This window comes from Oxyura jamaicensis, chromosome 2 (assembly GCF_011077185.1).
Source record: "Oxyura jamaicensis isolate SHBP4307 breed ruddy duck chromosome 2, BPBGC_Ojam_1.0, whole genome shotgun sequence".
NCBI classification, from domain to species: domain Eukaryota; kingdom Metazoa; phylum Chordata; class Aves; order Anseriformes; family Anatidae; genus Oxyura; species Oxyura jamaicensis.
The window spans coordinates 121453631-121473504 of NC_048894.1; the positions used below are offsets into that span (position 1 = coordinate 121453631).

The 19874-nt window shown below is 38.8% G+C and overlaps 1 protein-coding gene across 3 annotated transcripts in view; it reads left to right on the forward strand.

Moving 5' to 3' along the window:
- The window catches only part of NKAIN3 (sodium/potassium transporting ATPase interacting 3), a 368461-nt gene extending 350657 nt beyond the window's left edge, over window positions 1–17804 (forward strand). For 2 of the 3 annotated variants that reach the window (XM_035317941.1, XM_035317940.1), the window contains exon 6: window positions 14906–17804. Coding sequence is in view for 2 of the 3 variants with exons in the window: in XM_035317940.1 (XP_035173831.1) it covers window positions 14906–14919 (14 nt within the window). In the remaining variant the exon portion in view is untranslated. Of the gene's footprint in view, window positions 1–11013; window positions 11098–14905 lie in introns of all 3 variants that reach the window. The other variant, XM_035317939.1, reaches the window with a different exon arrangement.
- Window positions 17805–19874: the final 2070 nt, after the last annotated feature.

Sequence of the window (19874 nt, forward strand, 5' to 3'; positions counted from 1 at the left end):
TAGAATAGAATAGAATAGAATAGAATAGAATAGAATAGAATAGAATAGAATAGAATAGAATAGAATAGAATAGAATAGCTCCGTTGGAAGGGACCTTCAGCAATCATTGACCATTTCATGGCTAACTAAAAATTAAAGCATATTATTAAGGATATTGCTTAAATATCTCTTGAACAGTGACAGACAAGGGCTTCAACCACCTCTCTAGGAAGCTTGTTCCAGTGTCTTTACCTTTGTGGTATATAAATTTTCCTAATGTCCAGTCTGAGCCTCCCCTGGTGCAGCTTTGTGCTGTTCCCACATGTCCTGTCATTGGTTCCCAGGGAGCAGAGGCTGGCACCTCTCTCTGCTGCCCCTCCTCAGGAAGGTACAAGGAGCAGTGAGGTCACCTCTTAGCCTTTTGTTCCCAACTAGATGACCCAAGGATCCTCAGCTTCTCCTTATGGGGCATGCCTTCAAGCCCTTTCATCAGCTTTGTTGCCCTTGTCTGTACACATTCAAGTATCCAGAACTGCACACAGTACTCAAGGTGAGGCAGCACAAATGCTAAATATCTCAGGAGAATCACCTCTTTTGACTGGCTGGCTGTTCTGTGTTTAATACACCCGAAAATGTGGTTTGCCTTCTTGGCAGCCAGGGCACACTGCTGCCTCATTTTGAGCCTACTGTCAACTGTATTATATTTATTACAGTTAATCTGTGTTGGTTATGTGTTTTATTAGCTCTTTATCATACCAAGACTTTTCTTATGAATCCTCTGTGATCTAGGACATAGCTGGACTCAATTCAAACTTCATTTTACATTCTTTTGTCTTGAAACAGTCAATATTGACTGTTTCAAGTCAGTTGGTTTTGTTAGCTGAAATTTAATCTCAGTACATCTGTGTTTTTCTCAATATTACAGTTTAGGTGAAGCAAAACCAAATAATGCTGTGTTACTTTCACCATTTATAAGATGACTCTTATTCCTTGGCATTGATTTCTGCACATTTTCTTTTCCTTCATAATCATTACAATTAATCAGGACAATGTGCTATTTTGTACCACTGTAATTCAAGACTCACAAGGCTTTCATAAAAATGTATTTTTTACTTCATCTTTCTTCAGGGAGAGAATTTTTTATTGATGAAGTCAGTATTGAATTATCTTTCTTTATCATTAACAGATTGATTCACTGGTGGCTTCAAAATGAGTATTAATCCTGCTACATACTCTAGTCTCCTTTTGCACATTCATATTTCTCCTAATATGAAATGATACAAACTTTCTAACAATGAGAAAACCATTTTCCTAGCCATCATGTTTTCTGACACACAGGACATTTCTTTTTTTCCACTCCATCATAAGAAGTGTCCATCATCCACTGGCCATCGTAAGCTCCAGGTTTTTAGTGCTCTATATTCTTAGGTCTATTTTCATAGCTGAGAATGTAATCATATATATTGTGTGTTTTTGAACAGCTACTTCAAGTGTGAAGAGCTTAATTAGTGAGAGCGATGGTAATGCCAGAAAAAAATAATAATAATAAATAAAAAATTAAGAGATCAGCAAGACAACTTGAAGATGAAAAAAGCGCAGGAGGAAAGCAATAACATGTGAGGTACAATAGGTTTTCCTGTTTGCAGAAAAGCACTTACAGAGACAAACCAGTGCTCACTGATGCACTTGGGTGTGATTAAGTAGAAGACTTACCAGGTGCTTCTGCAACAGCTCTGAAATGGAGCATAGTGGATGATCTTATTCTAGGGAATACCAATGGCACCATATAAGGACTTAATAATGCATTTACAGAGACTGGAGAATGTTGGTTTGACACAGATCAAAAGGAGGATTATTTTGCTGGCTTCCCCATCTGGAAAAACTAAGGGCAAAAACAAAGGGAAGATCAGAGGTCACTAGTTTCTGCTCATCCAGAGAGATAAAAGATTGAAAGGAGAAGACTGATAATCTGGAGATCACAGAAGGAGTTTATCCAGTTCTATTTCTGATCTGTAGACTTGAAATCAAAGAAGGCACAGAAGGACCACAAGCTTACCTGCTGGTTGGTCGAAGAAGGAGAATGTGGGAGTTATTGCTAGCATGAGGAAAGGAACATTCTATCTGTACTGAAGGCAATTTTGCCTGCTTAGCAGAGGAAAAAAGGTAGTTTGGAGTTTAAAGTTGCTGAAACCATGGAAGACGTGTGGTAGAAAGCACTGGGATCTGCCTCCTCAAGGACTGAGACAGACCATCACTGAGCATGATGTTCATATCCATGCTGTGAGCATGATTTGCAAAGGAGGGAATTCATACAATGCCCAACAATAAGGAGCTAATATCATGTGGTAAATCAGGATTTCTATGCAGAGCTCCAGATGTTCATGGGGTCAAACGTAGGATGATAAATGAGAAGGAGGTTTTTGGAAATGGAAACTGCTTCATCTGTGTGATGGTTTTACCCTGCTGGGCTGCTGCATTACAACTGATCTCCCTCCCCCTCTTCTTCCCTCAAGGGCAGCAGGTCCCACCAGACCCTGTTCCACCAGGGGCTCCTGCATGGGCTGCAGCATGGAGATCTGCTCCATGTGGGACCCATGGGCTGCAGGGGGACAGCCTGCTCCACCAGGGGCCTCTTCACAGGCCGCAGGGGCACTTCTGCTGCGTGCCTGAAGCACCTCCTGCCCTCCTGCTGCACTGATCTTGGGGTCTGCAGGGCTGGTTCTCACCCCTCTCTCTCCCAGCTGCTGTTGCACAGCAGTTTTTTTCTCCTTCCTTAAACCTGCTCTCCCAGAGGCCAAACCAGCATTGCTCCCTGGCTCGGATCTGGCCAGCAACAAGTCCCTTTTGGAGCTGGCTGGAGCTGGCTCTCATCTGACATGGGGCAGCTGCTGGACTCTGCTCACAGAGGCCACTCCTGAAGCCCTTCCCCACCAAAACCTTGCCATCATAAACCCACTCCAATCTGAAATGTAAAACAAAGTTACACAATGTTAGTGTGCCTAATACTATGGAGAAGAAAATACAAGATGAATATTTTGCTACAAACCTCATATCTGAACTCTCATACTATTGGAAATAAATTTTACCAGGTTGTAAAGTTCAAGATATCAGGTCTGTCAGGTTAAAGTTGGTAGGCTGTAACTGGACCACAGCAGTTAGCTACTAGACAGGAAGGAAGGAAAAAGGGAGACTTTCCTGAGTGACTGCAAAAAAAAAAAAAAAAAATTAACAGTAAGAGACATTAAGCAGATTTTTAAGTCCTATATTGAAAATATCGCCATTAGGAAAAAAAAAAAAAAAAAAAAAAAAAAAAAAAAAGAAGAAGAAAAGAAGACAAGAAAATTTGCAACATGGCCTGAATAGTACAATTAAATATCAAACTCAATATTACTAGATCATACAGAATAGAAATGAGAGGTTTATAACATTTCCTCCCTTTGTGTCCATGTGATTGGAGAACCACCATTCTCTTCTGAGTCCTAGCCAGGTCTTTGGCTTCTCGAATTGCAGAAAACTTTGCTCACCCTCCCCAGTCCTAGCAGTGTCTGCTCTACATCACTTCTGGGGCCCACCTGGTTTGCTGTTCCTCTCCACAGCCTTGTCTTGGGGAGACGACTGCCAGCATCTTGTGGTGCCTCTCTCAGTTGTGTCCTGTTCTTCCTGAATCAAACTACCAAAAAAGATCAAAGCATATCTTCAAAAAGCAGATTCAGAGTTCTGCCTTTTCTGAAGTCAGTTTGGACATATTTATTGTGAAGATCATGTGTTTGGAGATGGGATTGAAGTTGTAACAGCCTTCTACTTTATTCTTGACTATTCTGCCAGTTTAGAGAGCTAACTGGGTGTGCATAACAAAAACTCATTGGCATTGTCTCTCTCTGTCTTGGTACTATGTGAACTTAATTGGTAGGTGTAGTTTCTGGGTATTTATCATCTTCTATGCATGGATTATTTTCCTTTACCATCTTAATATGTATAAATGCAGTATGGTAACTTTAATGGTAAGAAAAAGAGAAATTATATATAAGGAAGAAATTCTTCACTCAGTGGGTGGTGAGGTGCTGGAACAGGATACCCAGAGAAGTTGTGTTCAAGTGTTCAAGTCTAGGCTGGATGGGGCTTTGGGCAACCTGATCTAGTGGGAGGTGTCCCTGCTGATGGCAGGGATTTGGATCTGGATCATCTTTAAGGTCCCTTCCAAGTCAAACCATTCTATTTAAAAAATAATAATAAAAATCCCAGAGCATTCTGCACCAAAGGAGATTAAATTAGAAAGGGTGCCAAAGAGGAAAAAAAAAATTATTAGTGAAATCAAGTGAGCTGAGATTTTTCATTTTTCTCATTTTCTTACTTCATAAAAAAGACTGTAATCACATATAAATTCTATAGGGAAAATTACTTGTACCAACTTTATTATCACCCATATTGAAAGGAATAAGAAGTTATAAATTGGAATCATTTGTAACTTTCTTTGATCATAGGCAGAAAGAAAGCTACCTTTCACTTTCTTTGAAACAATCTTATTTTAGAACTAGCAATAGCACCTTTAAATACAAGCCTTGGGAGAAGAAGAGAGGGAGGGGGAAGCTTTATTTGTTTGAAGTGGTTTTAGATATATTTTCCATATGCTTTTTTTCCACAAATATATAGCAAGTTATTTAGACATTAGTCATTAGACAAGTATTTTAGTCATCAAGACAAAATTTAAGAAAAATGAGGAACAGAATAGTGGCCTATATAGGAAGAAAATGTATCATCAGAAATATTTCATTAGGACAGCCTGGCAGAAGAATAACATAAGCTGTAGTCAACTATGCAGACATGTATGGGATGTCTGATGCCCATGCTGATTTGTTTTGCTAAACAGATGAAGCTTTGATATATATTTAGAAAGAATATAATAAATCATTTTAAACCAAAATGCAAAACTATTCCTCAACAACTTAAGCTTCAAGTACAGATTTGCAGATAGCACATCATGAAAAACTGGTGTTTGCTTAAGCCTAAAAGAAAGAATCCCTACATATTTGCAGCTGAAACTGCTTTTTCTGATTCTATGTTAGTGTTAAGTACTCGTGATATGTATTTTTTTTCTATAGACTTTATGGGTGATCACCATACTCTACCAGAAATTTTTACCCTGTAATGGCCATGAGTTCTTAATGACTTGAAAGTGATTGATAAATATGTATTTTAAGAAAATATATGCAATCAGGCAGCCTGCCTTTTAACTTCAGTAATGGCATGGCATGGGTGTAAATAGCTGTCAAAGACATGGCATGGAAAATGTTTTGGAAAGATTTTTTTCAGATTCAGAAGGGCTGGGGAAACTGGGGTGAGAAGGTCTGAGCCACCTCCACCTCCTAACATCTTTGATGTTCCCCAGACTTCTTTCATCTTACTGGACAGCTGCATCCTTGAAGAATAAAAGATCTGAACATCTTATATGAATATCTTGGTTGTCAAAACACTATTAAAATTAGAGGAGAGTTCAGTAGCAGAGACCATAGTTAAGATTTCCATACCAGTTCAAGGCTGCTTGTGAGAGGATTTTTCCTTTAGTGCAGTCCTGCAGAGAAGTGTGGTGATCAGAGTAGGGCTCACTTTTTAAAATGTGGGGCAGTTTTAAAAATGATGAACTATCTCACTAGGTGAAGACTAAAAAGAAAATTTGGTGCCAAATCATAATAATTAGAGTGGAACCATGAAATATTCCCCTTCCAGCTGATGGTTATAAAAGTTTGTGCAAGAGGTTGTTTCTCAGTAGTTTGCTACCACTTCTTCCTGTCTTCTAATACTTCATAGAGACAGAAAAACAATCAAAGTGGCACATTATTACTGATGTTTCTTTTTCTTCCTTTCTTAACTGTCTTGCACGTTTTCCCTTCTTTAGTCCTCTCCATAAATAAGAAGCTATTCCTGGGATGCTGCAAAGCAATGTGTGATTCTTCTGCCACATGACTAGAGGCTCAGCTACTCAGATGTAATATGAAGTGTGATAGTATTGGCTCCTAGCAGATAACTGGATCAATCTGAGTAGTTCAGATGGAAGAACAGTGTATTTTTTGACAAAACTGAAAAAATTGAGACCTAATGGGAAAACAAACAAACAAAACCCACAGGTGCTTATCTGGAAAGTTTATATATGCTTCAAGTGCAAACATTGGAAAGTCCAAACTTTGGACTTTGTGCATGTAGCACTGACTTAATGTCAGTTCCCCATTTTTGCTTCTTTGTCATAGGCTTTGGCTCCTTGTCTTACTACCTGTCACTTATTTTCATTGGTTACAACCACCCCAGGTACATACTTTTCTTAATGAATGTGATTGCATTACTATTTTGCCGTTCAAAAAATCTTAGCGCAGTGGGAAAAAATGCAATGCAAAATAGCATTTGGAGCCCCATTGGTTAAGAAAATCTTCTGTACATAAAAGCACACAAGCGAGTAGCTTCTAGCCTGCCACTCTGCGACAGGGGACAGCTGAAGGTGCCATCCATTCCAGCCATCATTTTGAGGGCTTATTCTGATTTATAAAACGGAGAGGCAAACATCAAGAGAATCTAAGCGATTTCAGCACAAGAGGCTGCAGGTTTTACTAAGAATTATGCTATCTGCATATCACTGCTCTGTTCATATCCTGCACCTCCCTCCAGACACACTTAGAATGTGCCAGCTTTGAAAGGAGAAATTAGTAATATACCTATTGGCTGACAAGCTCTGGCAGCTGTTTGCACAGGGCCTGCCAGCAGGTCAGTGGGATATTGCCAGAGAAGCTGAATTCCAGATGAGAGGGTGGCAAAGGAGAAGGGATTTTTCAGATGTCTGATTCTTCTGTGCTACCTTCAAAGGGAGAGGAAAATTTAACTGGCATATGGGTGAATGCACTGCATTAATAGTAGTGAGGCATACCTAAATGTCATCCATCTACCAAAGTATAACCCTCAAAACTATTGATGACAGTGGATACACCTTCTTCAGCTACCAGCATGTTGCACTTTTCTCACTCAGACAGATTATGACAACTATTCCTCTGATATGGCCCATGAGTGAATGAACATCATTTTAATGGACTACCCACAGTGGGCAGCCAGCACAAATTTGCACTTCCAAGCCCAGCAGGTAGTGAACTCTGAAAGAACATTTCACACTGGCCATTAAGCATCCAGCATGACCACAAAACTGAGGTGACACAAGGAGAGAAAAATTCCCTGGGAATATGGATCATGTTTTGCAGCCAGCTGCAGATAAAATAACCAGTTTCTGCTGTAACCTGCTATTATCTGTGGGGTGCTAAAAAATCCTCTCCCTAGGATTTTAAGTTTCTCTCTGCATGACTGTAGTTAATGACTGGACTCCATGGGGTGTTCCTTGTCTAGTGACTGAATATCTCTACTGATGACATGTTGCTTTAAAAATAATAATAATAAAGCATAGAACTATAGAACTGTATAGAAAATTATTTTATTTTCCATTGAACTTACTTCCAGTTGTATGCAGCTTTCTGAAGTTAATTGTTGTAATCCTAAGAATGTATGGCAGGTATTATCCATAATCCATTAGTCAGGAATAAAAAAAAAAAAAAAATCAATTATTCAATATCAGCCTTAAATTAATGTTTTCCCCTTGGGAAACCTATACAAATGTTATTGCTCTTTACTTTTGCCCAGCTCAACATGCATACATCTCTTTAGATGTATGCATCCTAAAATTTCAGTCAATGTAAAGTTTTATTTAATGGCCCTTTTCAGTCTTAGTCCTGGGAGTCTTCTAGACATAAATGCTGAAAATATCAGGTAAAATCAGAGGGAATTTTTGAAATGAAAAGTAACTTAATTCAAATAACTGATGGTGAATCTTCATATTAAAGAGCTATCAGCCATAAAATAGAGTGCATAATGGAAAATGGCACATTCCATTGTCTTGTATGATAGAGCAGCTTCTTGCTTTGAGAATTATCTTCACATGAATTTTAAGTCAAACTTCAGCTTTAGTACTATAAAATACGTCTTTCATTGCAAAATAGAAAGCCTCAGCTAAACAGATTTGAACAGCTCATCTCAAAACTTTTCTGATGGTGCTATTAAATTTATGTTTTCTTTGTCAGACAAAGACATATCTATGTTGCCAGTCATTAATACATACTGACTTCATGTCTTTCTCCAAGAGACCTGCTTGTAGAAGAACTTGTTATTTTAAATTCTCTTCCTGCTTACAGTTGCAGATTATGTTGTTGATTGCTGAGAGGAATGATGTGTGGTTCTGAAGTGGTGAATTAACTCAAAAACATACTTGCTAACTCTTTCTATCATGTCCTCAGGGGAAAAAAAAATCCTCTTCAGAGAGCTGGGAAAACTAAGGCGTATAACCACACACACACACAAAAATAACAATAATAATAAAAAAATCTATTACTAAAGACATGATTTCTTCTAAAAATGAAGCAGTAGTTATGTCTTACATTATACATCTAGATATTTTATAAATCAATCTTTACAAGAGTATATCTGCAAATGTATCTCTTGGTCCCATTAGTGCTTAGAGCAATTTTGATTTTTGGTGTTTTATTTTGTTATAGCATTCTGAAGGGGGGCTCCAACATAAAAGCAAAGCAGTATAAGGAGGAGGTGAAAATAGGTTGGGTCTGACACTCAGACTGGGCTAGCTGGTGAGTGTAATGTCCTGCTCAGGCAGTTCTAATACTGTTGCAGCTGAGGGGATGCTGCATGATTGAAGTACATCAAGTTCAGTTTTCATCTAAGCTACTCCTTTTCTGGACTCAAGAGGCAATTAAAATCAGCAGCGGCATTTCCACAGATTTTATCGGACATTTCATCAGTCCTTCAGTCTCTAAGCTTCGTTTCTCCATCCCCCTCAGCCTGGATGAGCACTCTTTCTTTCTCTGTTTGCCTTGTACATACAGTGCTGGGAAAGGGGGTGTTTCATATTAGGAGCTGTGGTGGTTTTACTCAGCTGATCTCCACCATAACCACCTTCTCACCCATCATCCTCAAAGGGAAAGGGGGAGAAAATACAATGGAAAGGGCTCAAGGGTTAAGATAAGGACAGGGAGATTGCTCAACAATTATCATCACAGGTAAAACTGACTCAGCGTAGGGAGATTAATCTAATTTATTACCTATTACTAACAAGCTAGAACAGGGAAAAAAAAGAAAAAAAAAAAAAAAGAAAAAAAAAAAAAAAAAAAAAAGCAAGCTAAAACCACCTCCCCATCTCCCCAGCCACCCTCTTCCACGTCCTCCCCCCGAGCAGTGCAGAGAACAGGGAATGGGGGCTGCGGTCAGCCCCTGACGCTTTGTCTCCACCACTCCCTCCTGGTCCCTCCCTGCCCCTGCTCCCCGTGGGGTCCCTCCCACGGGATGCCGTCCTTCCCCAACTGAGCCTGCGGGGGCTGCCCACAGGCAGCAGCTCCTCAAGAACTGCTCCCACACCGCTCTGTACCACGGGGTCCATCCCCCAGGAGCAAACTGCTCCAGCACGGGTCCCCCACGGGGGGCAGCTCCCCCCAGACCCCTGCTCCTGCGTGGGCTCCTCTCCACGGGCTGCAGCTCCGGCCCGGGGCCTGCTCCTGCGGGGGCTCTCCATGGGCCGCAGCCTCCTCCAGGCCACATCCACCTGCTCCACCGGGGGCTCCTCCACGGGCTGCAGCGTGGAGATCTGCTCCATGTGGGACCCATGGGCTGCAGGGGGACAGCCTGCTCCACCAGGGGCCTCTCCACAGCCCGCAGGGGAACTGCTGCTGCCTGCCTGGAGCACCTCCTGCCCTCCTGCTGCACTCACCTGGGGGGCTGCAGGGCTGGTTCTCTCCCCTCTCTCCCAGCTGCTGTTGCACAGCATTTTTTTGTTTGTTTGTTTTTCTTTTCCCTTTCTTAAATCTGCTTTCTCAGGGGCCCAACCAACATCGCTTACTATCTTGGCTGTGGCCAGCAGCAGGTCTGTTATGGAGCAAGCTCTGATCTGCCATGGGGCAGCTGCTGGGCTCTGCGCATAGAGGCCATCCCTACAGCCCCCCACTACCAAAACCTTGCCACATAAACCCGGTACAGGTCCTCATACAGTGATTAACATGAGGACATAAATTCAGTTTAGGACTTATATATGTGCTTGTGTATAAACAAATAAAGGCAGTTGCCTTTCATGTGACCAAAGAATCCTAATGTGCTGTGACTGTCAGCTCTACATTGCTTCTGTGAAAAGCCCTCCTAAATCATCAGAAAAATCATCTTCATTCCAAACTTGCTTTTAGATTTCCATGGTAGCTTGGAAGTGTGTCTTCTTGAAGCTGTTGAAAATCTTACCAAGAGTAGCAAGATACAAGATTTTGGCTAAAACATTGTAATTTAAAAATCATTATGACAGTAAAAGGAACCAAAAGTGTATCAAGGGCAGATATCCCCACATTGTTTGTGACAGAAATGTTGAAAGAAATTGGAAGGATTCTGAAAAGACTCACTGTTCCCACAAATTCAGAGAAGATTATGCTGCTTTTTCACATCCAACTGTTACCTATTTATTCTCAACTCAGTGGACTCACTTGGTTTGTCTTGTTTCCTTACATTCATGAGAGTCCATTGGTTTATGAAAGTTGGGGAGAAATTAGGTTCATGAACTAAATAGTTTCCACCAGCTAAATTTCTAAACACTTGGAGCGGAATCTGAATTATGAAATTTATGCTGAGATTGCTCTTAAAACAAGAAGCTACGTTATTCCACAGTGGTTTTTATCTATGTATTCTGCAGATACGTGAATATGCATGTGTGCTGAAAGGAGCTTGCATGTCTGGTCAGCCAAGTGCTGCCTTGTCTGGCCAGGCACAGTGCTATGTGGATCTTAAAGATGACAGAGCACAGAGCCTTCTGGAAGACACTTCCACAGTATTTTTGCTTGTTTATTTCTGTTATGCAAACCTGTGCATGTGTTTACTATTTTTTTTAATATAATTTGTCCATACTTATTTTTCAGTTGACATACTTTCATTTCCATTTGTTCATTTCTGGCACTGTTGTATTTTCAGTTGATTTCATAGGCGGACTTGACACATACTCCTACCGACAGCCCCCCCAGGAGCATGTTGAGTTAAAGCCTGTAAAGCCTGTAGGTAAGGTTCTGGTCCTATGGACCACATTAATCCTTCTAACTGGACTGAAAGCTAACTTTCTCCTGAAATAATTTTGGCATGAGGTTACTAATAATTTAATTATACTTCAATAAGAACTTAATTAAAAAATAATCCACATAAAACATGATAATAAGGACACTTTGTCATTGATGACACATCTGCTAAAACAAGGATTAGTAGATATCACGATGTCTGCCGTGACATGCCTTGGCTTAACACAAGGAGAGGCTTGCAGTAAGGGATGGAATTGTTTCCTGCTGACTTTTTAGCAGAAAGAGAGCTAGTTTATGGTTTCTGCTTCATAAACCTTAATGGGATTAACCCATTTATGGAAAAACAGAACCTTCTAGCTACTGGAAGACAAATGTTTGCTGAAAAAATGCTAGTTGGCTTAAAATCTATCTGTAAACTTTCATTGAAGCTTCATTATCTCTGTTGTCAGTTAAGATACTGGAAGAAAAACTGTTTGCTGAAAAACTGCTAGTTGGCTTTAAATCCTCTGTAGGGTTTCATTGAAACTTCATTATCTCTTTGTTGTCAGTTATTTGCTCCCACTACAAAAATCACAGTTTTCATAGAGTCTTCCTACGAAGTACTCTCTGCTACCTAATGAATTAATTTGGATACATATCTGTTCATTTTATATGAAAAAAAAATAAAGTACAGGGAGATGTTAGCAGCACATGTATTTTGGCAGAAGCTAAGATAAATTTGAATAGATTATATTTCATAATATTACTGGCAAAAAGTAAGATGTTCATTAGCAAATTCTTCTTAGATGTTTTTAAGAAATGCCTCGATGCTTTTCATCTTTAAATTTATATTTGGGCCTTTTGGGCATCTTAAATGCAACACGAAACCCAAGTGCAGCTAACTGACTGAACTTGATCTAATGACTTACTGTATTTTACTTATCAGTTAAGAGAATTAAAATGAGTTTGAAGGTTTTTCCTAGTGTATGCATGGTTACATATTCTAGGAGTTTTAATTTAAAGAGGACAGTTGCTAACAAAATGTTTTGAGTGGACACTTGACACCAAAACTCTGCTTGAGACATTACTAATATTTGCATGTCTTGTAAATACATTTTACACATGCTGCAGCTTTCAGTTTGCAGAAATAAAAATGAACAAAATTTTATTCAAATTTAGTGAGTAAAAACTGTAGGATTATGAAAGCCGAGAAAGGAGAAAAGCACAATCTCAGTGTGACAGTACATGTTAGAATGGGGAGAAATATCACCTTAAGACAACAACAACAACAATAAACAATAATAAGGAGTTTGACGTGATAATAAGTATACTCTCTGTGTTGGAATACATATTTTCAGTAATATTTCACTAGATGCTGGCTTTACTGCATTTTATATGGAAAAGATGATGGCAGAAAGGAGGTTTGACCATTCTTAATAAGATGCTTGAAAATGAATATATGAAATTCGTATCTGGGAAGAAGAAAGCCACAGCTACAACACAACATTTACACCTCTCCATATACAATTTTAATCTCTAAAGCTGTGTTGAGGTTAGTTTTAAAACAGTCATTGAGCAAACTCAATGTAACTAAAGGAGAAGGGAAAAAAAAAAAAAAAAAAAAAAAAAAAAACATTTTCAGGAAGGATTTATATATACATTCTTGTAAAATCTGTTCATATGTTTAAAAAAAAAAAGGGGGGGGGGCACACACAGAATATGAGAGTTTGTTCTTTGGTAGCAGATTTAGGTTAAATACCTTGGAGGACATGGGGGATGTTGGTGAGCTCTTTATACAGGAAAATAAATGCCATCTTCCCATTTCCTATGGATAGGTATTCTTGTACCTGCAGTTGTAGTTGGAAGGATCTTATCTGGCTTCTTTATGGCTGCTAGAAGTATAAAACTGTAAAACAAATTACATTGTATTTTCTTCTTTATTGATGTCATGTTTTTAGGCACTGAAAGCTACAGAAAACATCTTTACTTAAGCAAGGAGGAAAAATAATATCAGTGATCAAAGTCTGGATTAAATTGCTGGAAACCATTTGAACAGTCAGAGGACTGTGCCAGAAATTTGCAGATGCTTATCTGTCTGCAGCACATCAGCCTTCCTGACTTCTTTTAAGAAGTTAATTGCTATCAATATCAGTTATATGTAGTCTGAAAATCCATAGTATCCCTAAGAAATGTGACTTCTGATATCCAGTGAAAAACTCCATTTCTATTAATTGAGAAGTGAACATGAATAATGCCTGTTAAATACATTAAAAGCCTTAATAAAGGTTATAGATCTTTTGCCATCTTCACCACTTTACTCATGGGAAAGATTAGTGTGATGCTTTTTATAAAGCTAGGCTATATACCCTGCTTTCTCATCCCTTTCATCTCCCTTCCTTCATTCATAAATTAACTAAACATAAGGCATTGAAAAAAAAAAAAAAAAAAAAGGTTCTGTGGCCTCATTGAAAGTATGTAGAAGATGTAGAAGACATTCTCAGTTTTTATTGAGTACTCATACTCAGTATGATACCTGCTTGGTGCTACAATAATTGCTAATCATTAACAAGTCTAAGAGTCATCTTCCTTTTTGTCTCCAAGTATAGATTAAATCTGAATAAACATAGCATGTCTGCTGTTGGTTCTGCCTATAACTCCATTAGACCATTGGACTAGCAGAAGGAGAATCTTTGCCCTGAACCATGCAGTTTCAATTAAAATGTGGATAAGGTGGGAGGAACAACAGAGGGAGTGGAAAAAAATTGTCATGTTCTCTCTGGGACTAAAACACATGGGCTATAAAGAATACTGTTGTGTTTTCATTTGTTTCAAGCACAATATCTAAAGCCAGTTCACCTGGTAGTAATTAAAATTGCTTCCATGTACTGCTAGATGTAAAATAGAGAAGTATGGAGATACAAAATCAAAACAAAACAGAATGTTGCATTTTAATTTCATTGTTTTGTTTCATTATGATTATTAATGATGTGAAGAAATTAAAAATGTTGCATTTTGGTTTGCACTTGGGTTTTTTGTTGCTGTTATTATCTGGTTGCAGAAGTTAAACTTTACATGTGCACCATTACATCTGGGATGAGTAGGTCTGATTCATTGCTTCTATAGTTTTGGGCAGCCCTGTCTGGACAGGCACTGAACTCGTAATTCCAGAGAAGACAGAGCACTTCTAGGGATGTTCCTAGGTTCTGCTTTTGAGATTGATGAAACTGCCAATGGAGAGGTTACTGCTCTATGATGGGTCTCTGTGATCCTGCCCTGTTTGTATCTTCTCCTGAGACTCTAGCCACCATGAAATTGCTATGAAAAGCCATCATAGATTTTCCAAAATTATCCAAGTGAACACAGTTTACAGGCAGACAAAAAAATACATAGATTCAGCAGGCAGGTGATAGTGATGAAGACTATAAATGTGTGAGTCCAGCTGAAATGTACATTTGTCATCAGATGAGAATTCTGTAGCCTGGTGAATATACATCTTACGCTGTTAAAATATATTATGCTGAAAAGAATTTATTACTATGTGAGCTTCAGGCATTTTTCCCTACCTCCTGTGTTTTTCCCAAGATAGTTTTTTTTGCTTTTGTGGTATGCATGATGCAAAGCTACCACTTTGTAACCAGCTTTTCTTTTTTGACCTTATATCTGTGTCTTACAGCTGAGGAAATTAGTGTCTAGAGGTGTTTTATCCACTTGTTCATTAGTTACTAACCTGTCAGCTGTTGTGAAGGTACATCTCACAAATAAGATGTACAGAACAGGTTTTCATTTGTAAGTAATTCATATATTCTGTTTTATAGGTCGAAGTAAGTAATGAGCATTGACTCAAGACTTCTGCTGTTGTAGCTGAAGAAACAGATTTTAGAAGAAAAGACGAACCTTGTGACTCATCCTTCTGGAAGAAACCCACCATCCGTTTCTCACGGCACGTGGATTGTTCTTCCCACAGGCTCAGTGTCATTATCAGCATTGTTATTTGGTAGATCCTTGTAGATTATCTGGATTTTTTGAATGATTTACTTATATGGACACTTGTAAATTGTAAATTTTTCTTTTTTAATTTTAATATTTTTACAAGAGTTAGTGTTCAGGCATGTAAACAAAACCTGTGAAAACTATGAGAAGGATGCATCTTTCTCAAGGAAGACAGTATTTTTTAACTGACAGAATCATACTGTGCCTGGTCAAGATTGTGTCAGTAAACAGTGATTTTGACTCCAAAACATACAGCACGAGTGAAACCATAACAGTGTAAAAGAGATCATTTCAATGCTGTATTTAAAATCCACAATGTCCACTCCTTGTATTTTCTTAACTGCTCTATGCAGTAGGAATTGATCGATGACTCTTCTTAGCCAGATGTTCCAGCACTAATGTACTCATCTCATTATCGCAATTCATATATGGCTCCTTCTCCTTCCTAATCTCTTTTGCCCTGAGCCCAGCAACAATAGTGTCTCTGATTTGAGAAGCAGAATGACCACTCTATGGATGTCAGTCTCTAGGAACCTTTAAATCCAGGGCTTTTTAAGTGTCTGTGTTTTGCACATTTTTAAACTCTTTTCCTCCCTTCTCCCAGGAAGAAGCCAAGCATGAATGTACAGTATAAGGCACCAACTGCAGCCTTAGAAGCCTCTGGGGACTAACTTTTCTCTTAATTTAAAAGTAAACAAGCAAACCTGAAAATGTGTATAAAAATTTGTAAAGTTATTTGTAAATACTTCTAGACAAAGAACACGTATGTAACTCTGTGGTATTTTGTTTTCTATTCTGTCACCACTAGCATAAAGTGATACACAAAATCTACTTTCTTTGGGCAACTGGTAGTCTTTTTACCATAACTTTGTGTTTCTTTCTTCTTAATTGCTGTTTAAAATGGTGTGCACAGTTGTATACACCAGAGAGTTATGTCTTTCTACACAGCCTATGTGCCTCAGCATCAGCATAAATTCATCAGGGTTTGTGGGCATTTGCGCTTTGTCATTTTCTGGTTTCTTTGGTGGGATTGTCAGGAAGGACATTCCTTTCAATACGTATATCTCCACCTCTCAAATAGAAGCTGAACTAAGGGCCTTCATAAATGTCCTAAATAGTATTCGGCTGGTAATTTCTGGTCCAACAGCATTCAGATTCTCAGTTTCCAGTCTTCTCTTGAAGGATGCATCCCCTGTCTTTTCCAGTCTGAGCAGACGTGAAGTAGATGAAGGCTTGTCTTGATTCTTTCCCTTATAAAGTCTATTTGTGTTATTTGTTGATATGAACTAATGAGAATGTTAATAAATATAATAGAGGTGGAGTCTATTGTTTTTAGGTGACAATGCTCTAGTGGTGCATGCACCCTTCTCCCATTTAGCTGAACCCAAGACATCATCATCTTTGGAGAAAATACTGTCTGAACACAGGTTAACCTTCCCTGAAATCAAGTATGAATTAAGTGTTAAGACAAAGTCAACAGAAACGATAACTGAATAGAACTGTTTCTTAGTATTCCTAGGGTTGGATATACCTCAAACAGTATGTGTTTGTGTGTATAAAATCAGACTGTGCCAAAACCAGGAATGTACATGAAGATAATGTCCTCTTGTACTTATACCTTCCCTCATATACGATGTTCTCTGCAAATTAGTGGTTTGCTCGATCTTGAATACTTCATCTTAGCACTGAAAAAATAGGTATTTTTCACAAAACAAATATAAATGATATCATTTTTGAGGCATTATGAAGAAGATAACAGTGAGGATTGCTTTATAGTTGTAATATTTTAATAAGGCAAAAACATTTTTATCTACTTGAGTAATACTTTACTTCTGCTTAGCACAAAAGATTATTTCGTTCCTTTCTATGATGCCTTAAACAGTGACAATGTCTATCCAGCCAGTGCCTGCAGCCTTCTGTGTTTGAAACGGCTCCAGGATTTCGGAGACTGGCATATCTGAGCGCTGTTCAGAACCCAATGGTTTTCAGCAGTTTCCGTGTTTTACCTCTCTCAGTTTCAGAGAGTCCATGATGTGGGCATCTAGCACAGATTCCTATGATCAAGGCAGTTCCCATTTGGGTTTTACATTTCAACACTAATTTCATGGCATTAATTATTATGGGCTGGCAGATTAAAGGCTTCCAACTGAACACAGTGCCACTCTCAGGACCAAACAGAGGAAAGGGAAGGAGCACTACATCCCAGTCAGTTGCAGATTCTCCTCTGGAAGATAATATACTCTGTTCTGGCAGAGCTTTGGAAACATATATTAATTTTCAACCAAGACAGAGACATCTGCTGGACCGTATTTTACAAATTTGTCTGAATGTACCTCTTTTATGCCTTTCTGTGGAACCTTCAGATTTTCAGCTTTCTAATGAAGAACTGTGGGCATGCCAGAAAAATTCTGGAAAGACAGAACCGACTGCTCTTCCATCTGAGATATTGATCACTTTTTAGCTGGGGAACACAAACTACTACATTCCAAGTAAGCTTAAAATCTTGGAATCGTTACCAATACAGCAACTCTGCCATCTGTCTCATTTAATGCACAGAACAAACCTGATTGAGAGGAATTTGTCTTCATTAGAACAAACTAAAACGCACATTGCAATGCTGAGGAAAACTGTCATTCTTTTCTAAATTAAAACACAAAATAGTACCAAGTAAACTGTACATGTTGGAAAAAAATATTGAGAATAATAAATGGACTTGAATGTTAATTGTTGTGTCCTCCAATACAGTATACATATTGGGTACCATTTTGGTAGGCAGTCATGAGAAATAGTTCCTTTATTTTTGCAACACGTACTTTCAGTAAGGTGTTAGGTGAATCACAAAACAGACAGCTACGTAGGAAATAACTGTCGGCTTTCTAAATAAGCTTGGATAGTTTTGTTAAGCTTAACTGTAACATGCAGTTTCAGGAAATGACTAAATTTGTACTGCAAAAGAGAATTTGCCAACGATCCTCAAATTTCAGAGCAGATTATCAGTTGGTATAAACTGTCTTGGTGGCATTAATAACTCATACTGTAACAGTTTATAACAGCTAAAGATCTGTCCTTCAGCCTTCTACACCTTTTTCTATTCCCCAAGTTTCTGCTTAATTCAAGTTTCACAGAGAATCAGATTTGCAACAGTGCTTTGACTGATAGCAGAACTGGAGATGTGCCTGCAGAAAGATGGTGTTACACATTCACTAAGGACTGAGCCAGTCCTGAACCATTTTTTGTTGTTGTTGTTTGTTTGTTTGTTTAAAGCAGATGATGTTTTCAGGACCTGAAAACAGGAACTGCCTAAGGAGACGTTTATGAACAGATATTTGCATTAGTGACATAAAGTGATTATTATTAAAATTCCTGGCGCTGCTGGAGGTATTATGATGATCCCAGCTCTTTCCTATCCACAGAGATTTTTGACTCAAAAAATTGAAATTAATGCATTTTTTGAAGATCAGTTATGATCCCAAATTGCTCTCTAAAATTGAACAATTTATTACCTGGATTTGATGAATGGTCTTTATAGCGCTAGGATATGACACAAACTACTCTAAACAATTTCCAGTGGAGCTATATCAGTTAAAACCATGGGAATTATGTCTGTTTTTATTTAACACCTGCTTTCTTTCAGTAGTACAGTAGAGCCTGTTAAGAAGATGGTATTTAACACATATTAGTAAGAATATCAGAGTCTGAAGAGTATGGGAGCTGGTTAATGTGTGACAAAATTAACTTTTCCTGTCTAAAGCCCTGGAACCACACATTTGGGCCACTCAAAAGGACATAATTCTTCCCCAAGAATGGCAGATTTTCTCCCAGACTATTAGTGGCTGTTTTCTCTTTCAAACACCTTTCGATTGAGGCTTCTTTCATTCTTTGCAGCTGCCCCACAGGGATCTGCTCCATGTTTAGGTCTTGAGTTTCACCTCTCCATCCAGTTGTCCACAGCTCAGGCATAGCAAAACCTCTGTCACCTTCAAGCCCCACATTGGCAGGTGCTTTTTTTTTACAGTGGCAACTGCTCTGTGCTTCTCTGCACCCGGCTGTCTGCCTGCTTTTCATGTGGGGATTATCTGATTAAAAAAAGCCAACCCAGCAATCTATTGAGTTCCCTTAACAAACTTTGACAGTGGCAAACAAAAATTGACATCCCAAACTAATTGGCCTGCCTCCTTGTAGAATCAGCCTCATCTAGTTTAATTATAATAAATTACAACCTGGGAGCTCTTTTGTACACTGAAGAAGTTTCTTTTCAAGTTGGCAAAATGTTCCTTCCACATACAGCTCCCACATCTCCAGGCCATTTTTTATTTATTTTTTTTTTCAAATAAATTCAGCTCTTACCCACCATGCCAAATGCCATGATAGAAACCAGTTCTTTAGTGCCTGAAATAGCTATGGGCCATGTTATTGCTCACCAGAACAATGCTTTTAGAGCAGAGTGGCTGTGTTGTACCCTGAGTTCACATCGGAGGTTTGGTGGGGTAGTACTGCATGGTATAGAGGATGCCCAACATCCATACAGCCAGTACATCCATACAGACAGTGCTCTCTGTCCTCTCTATCCAGGGAGCTGACTATGCCTGAAGTCTAACTGGTGATAATCCTGAAAGATTAGTTAATTTGCACTGAAATAGGGTTCACAAGCATTATGGACAATTGGGATTCAGATCTGTGCAAAAGGGCACATGAAGAAGATGCTTCATATCAAGGTTACTGCTGCAGGATTAGCCCTTAGAGCTACATCTGCATTATATTCTGGTGGTCTGCTCACAGCGTCTCAGAGTGTCC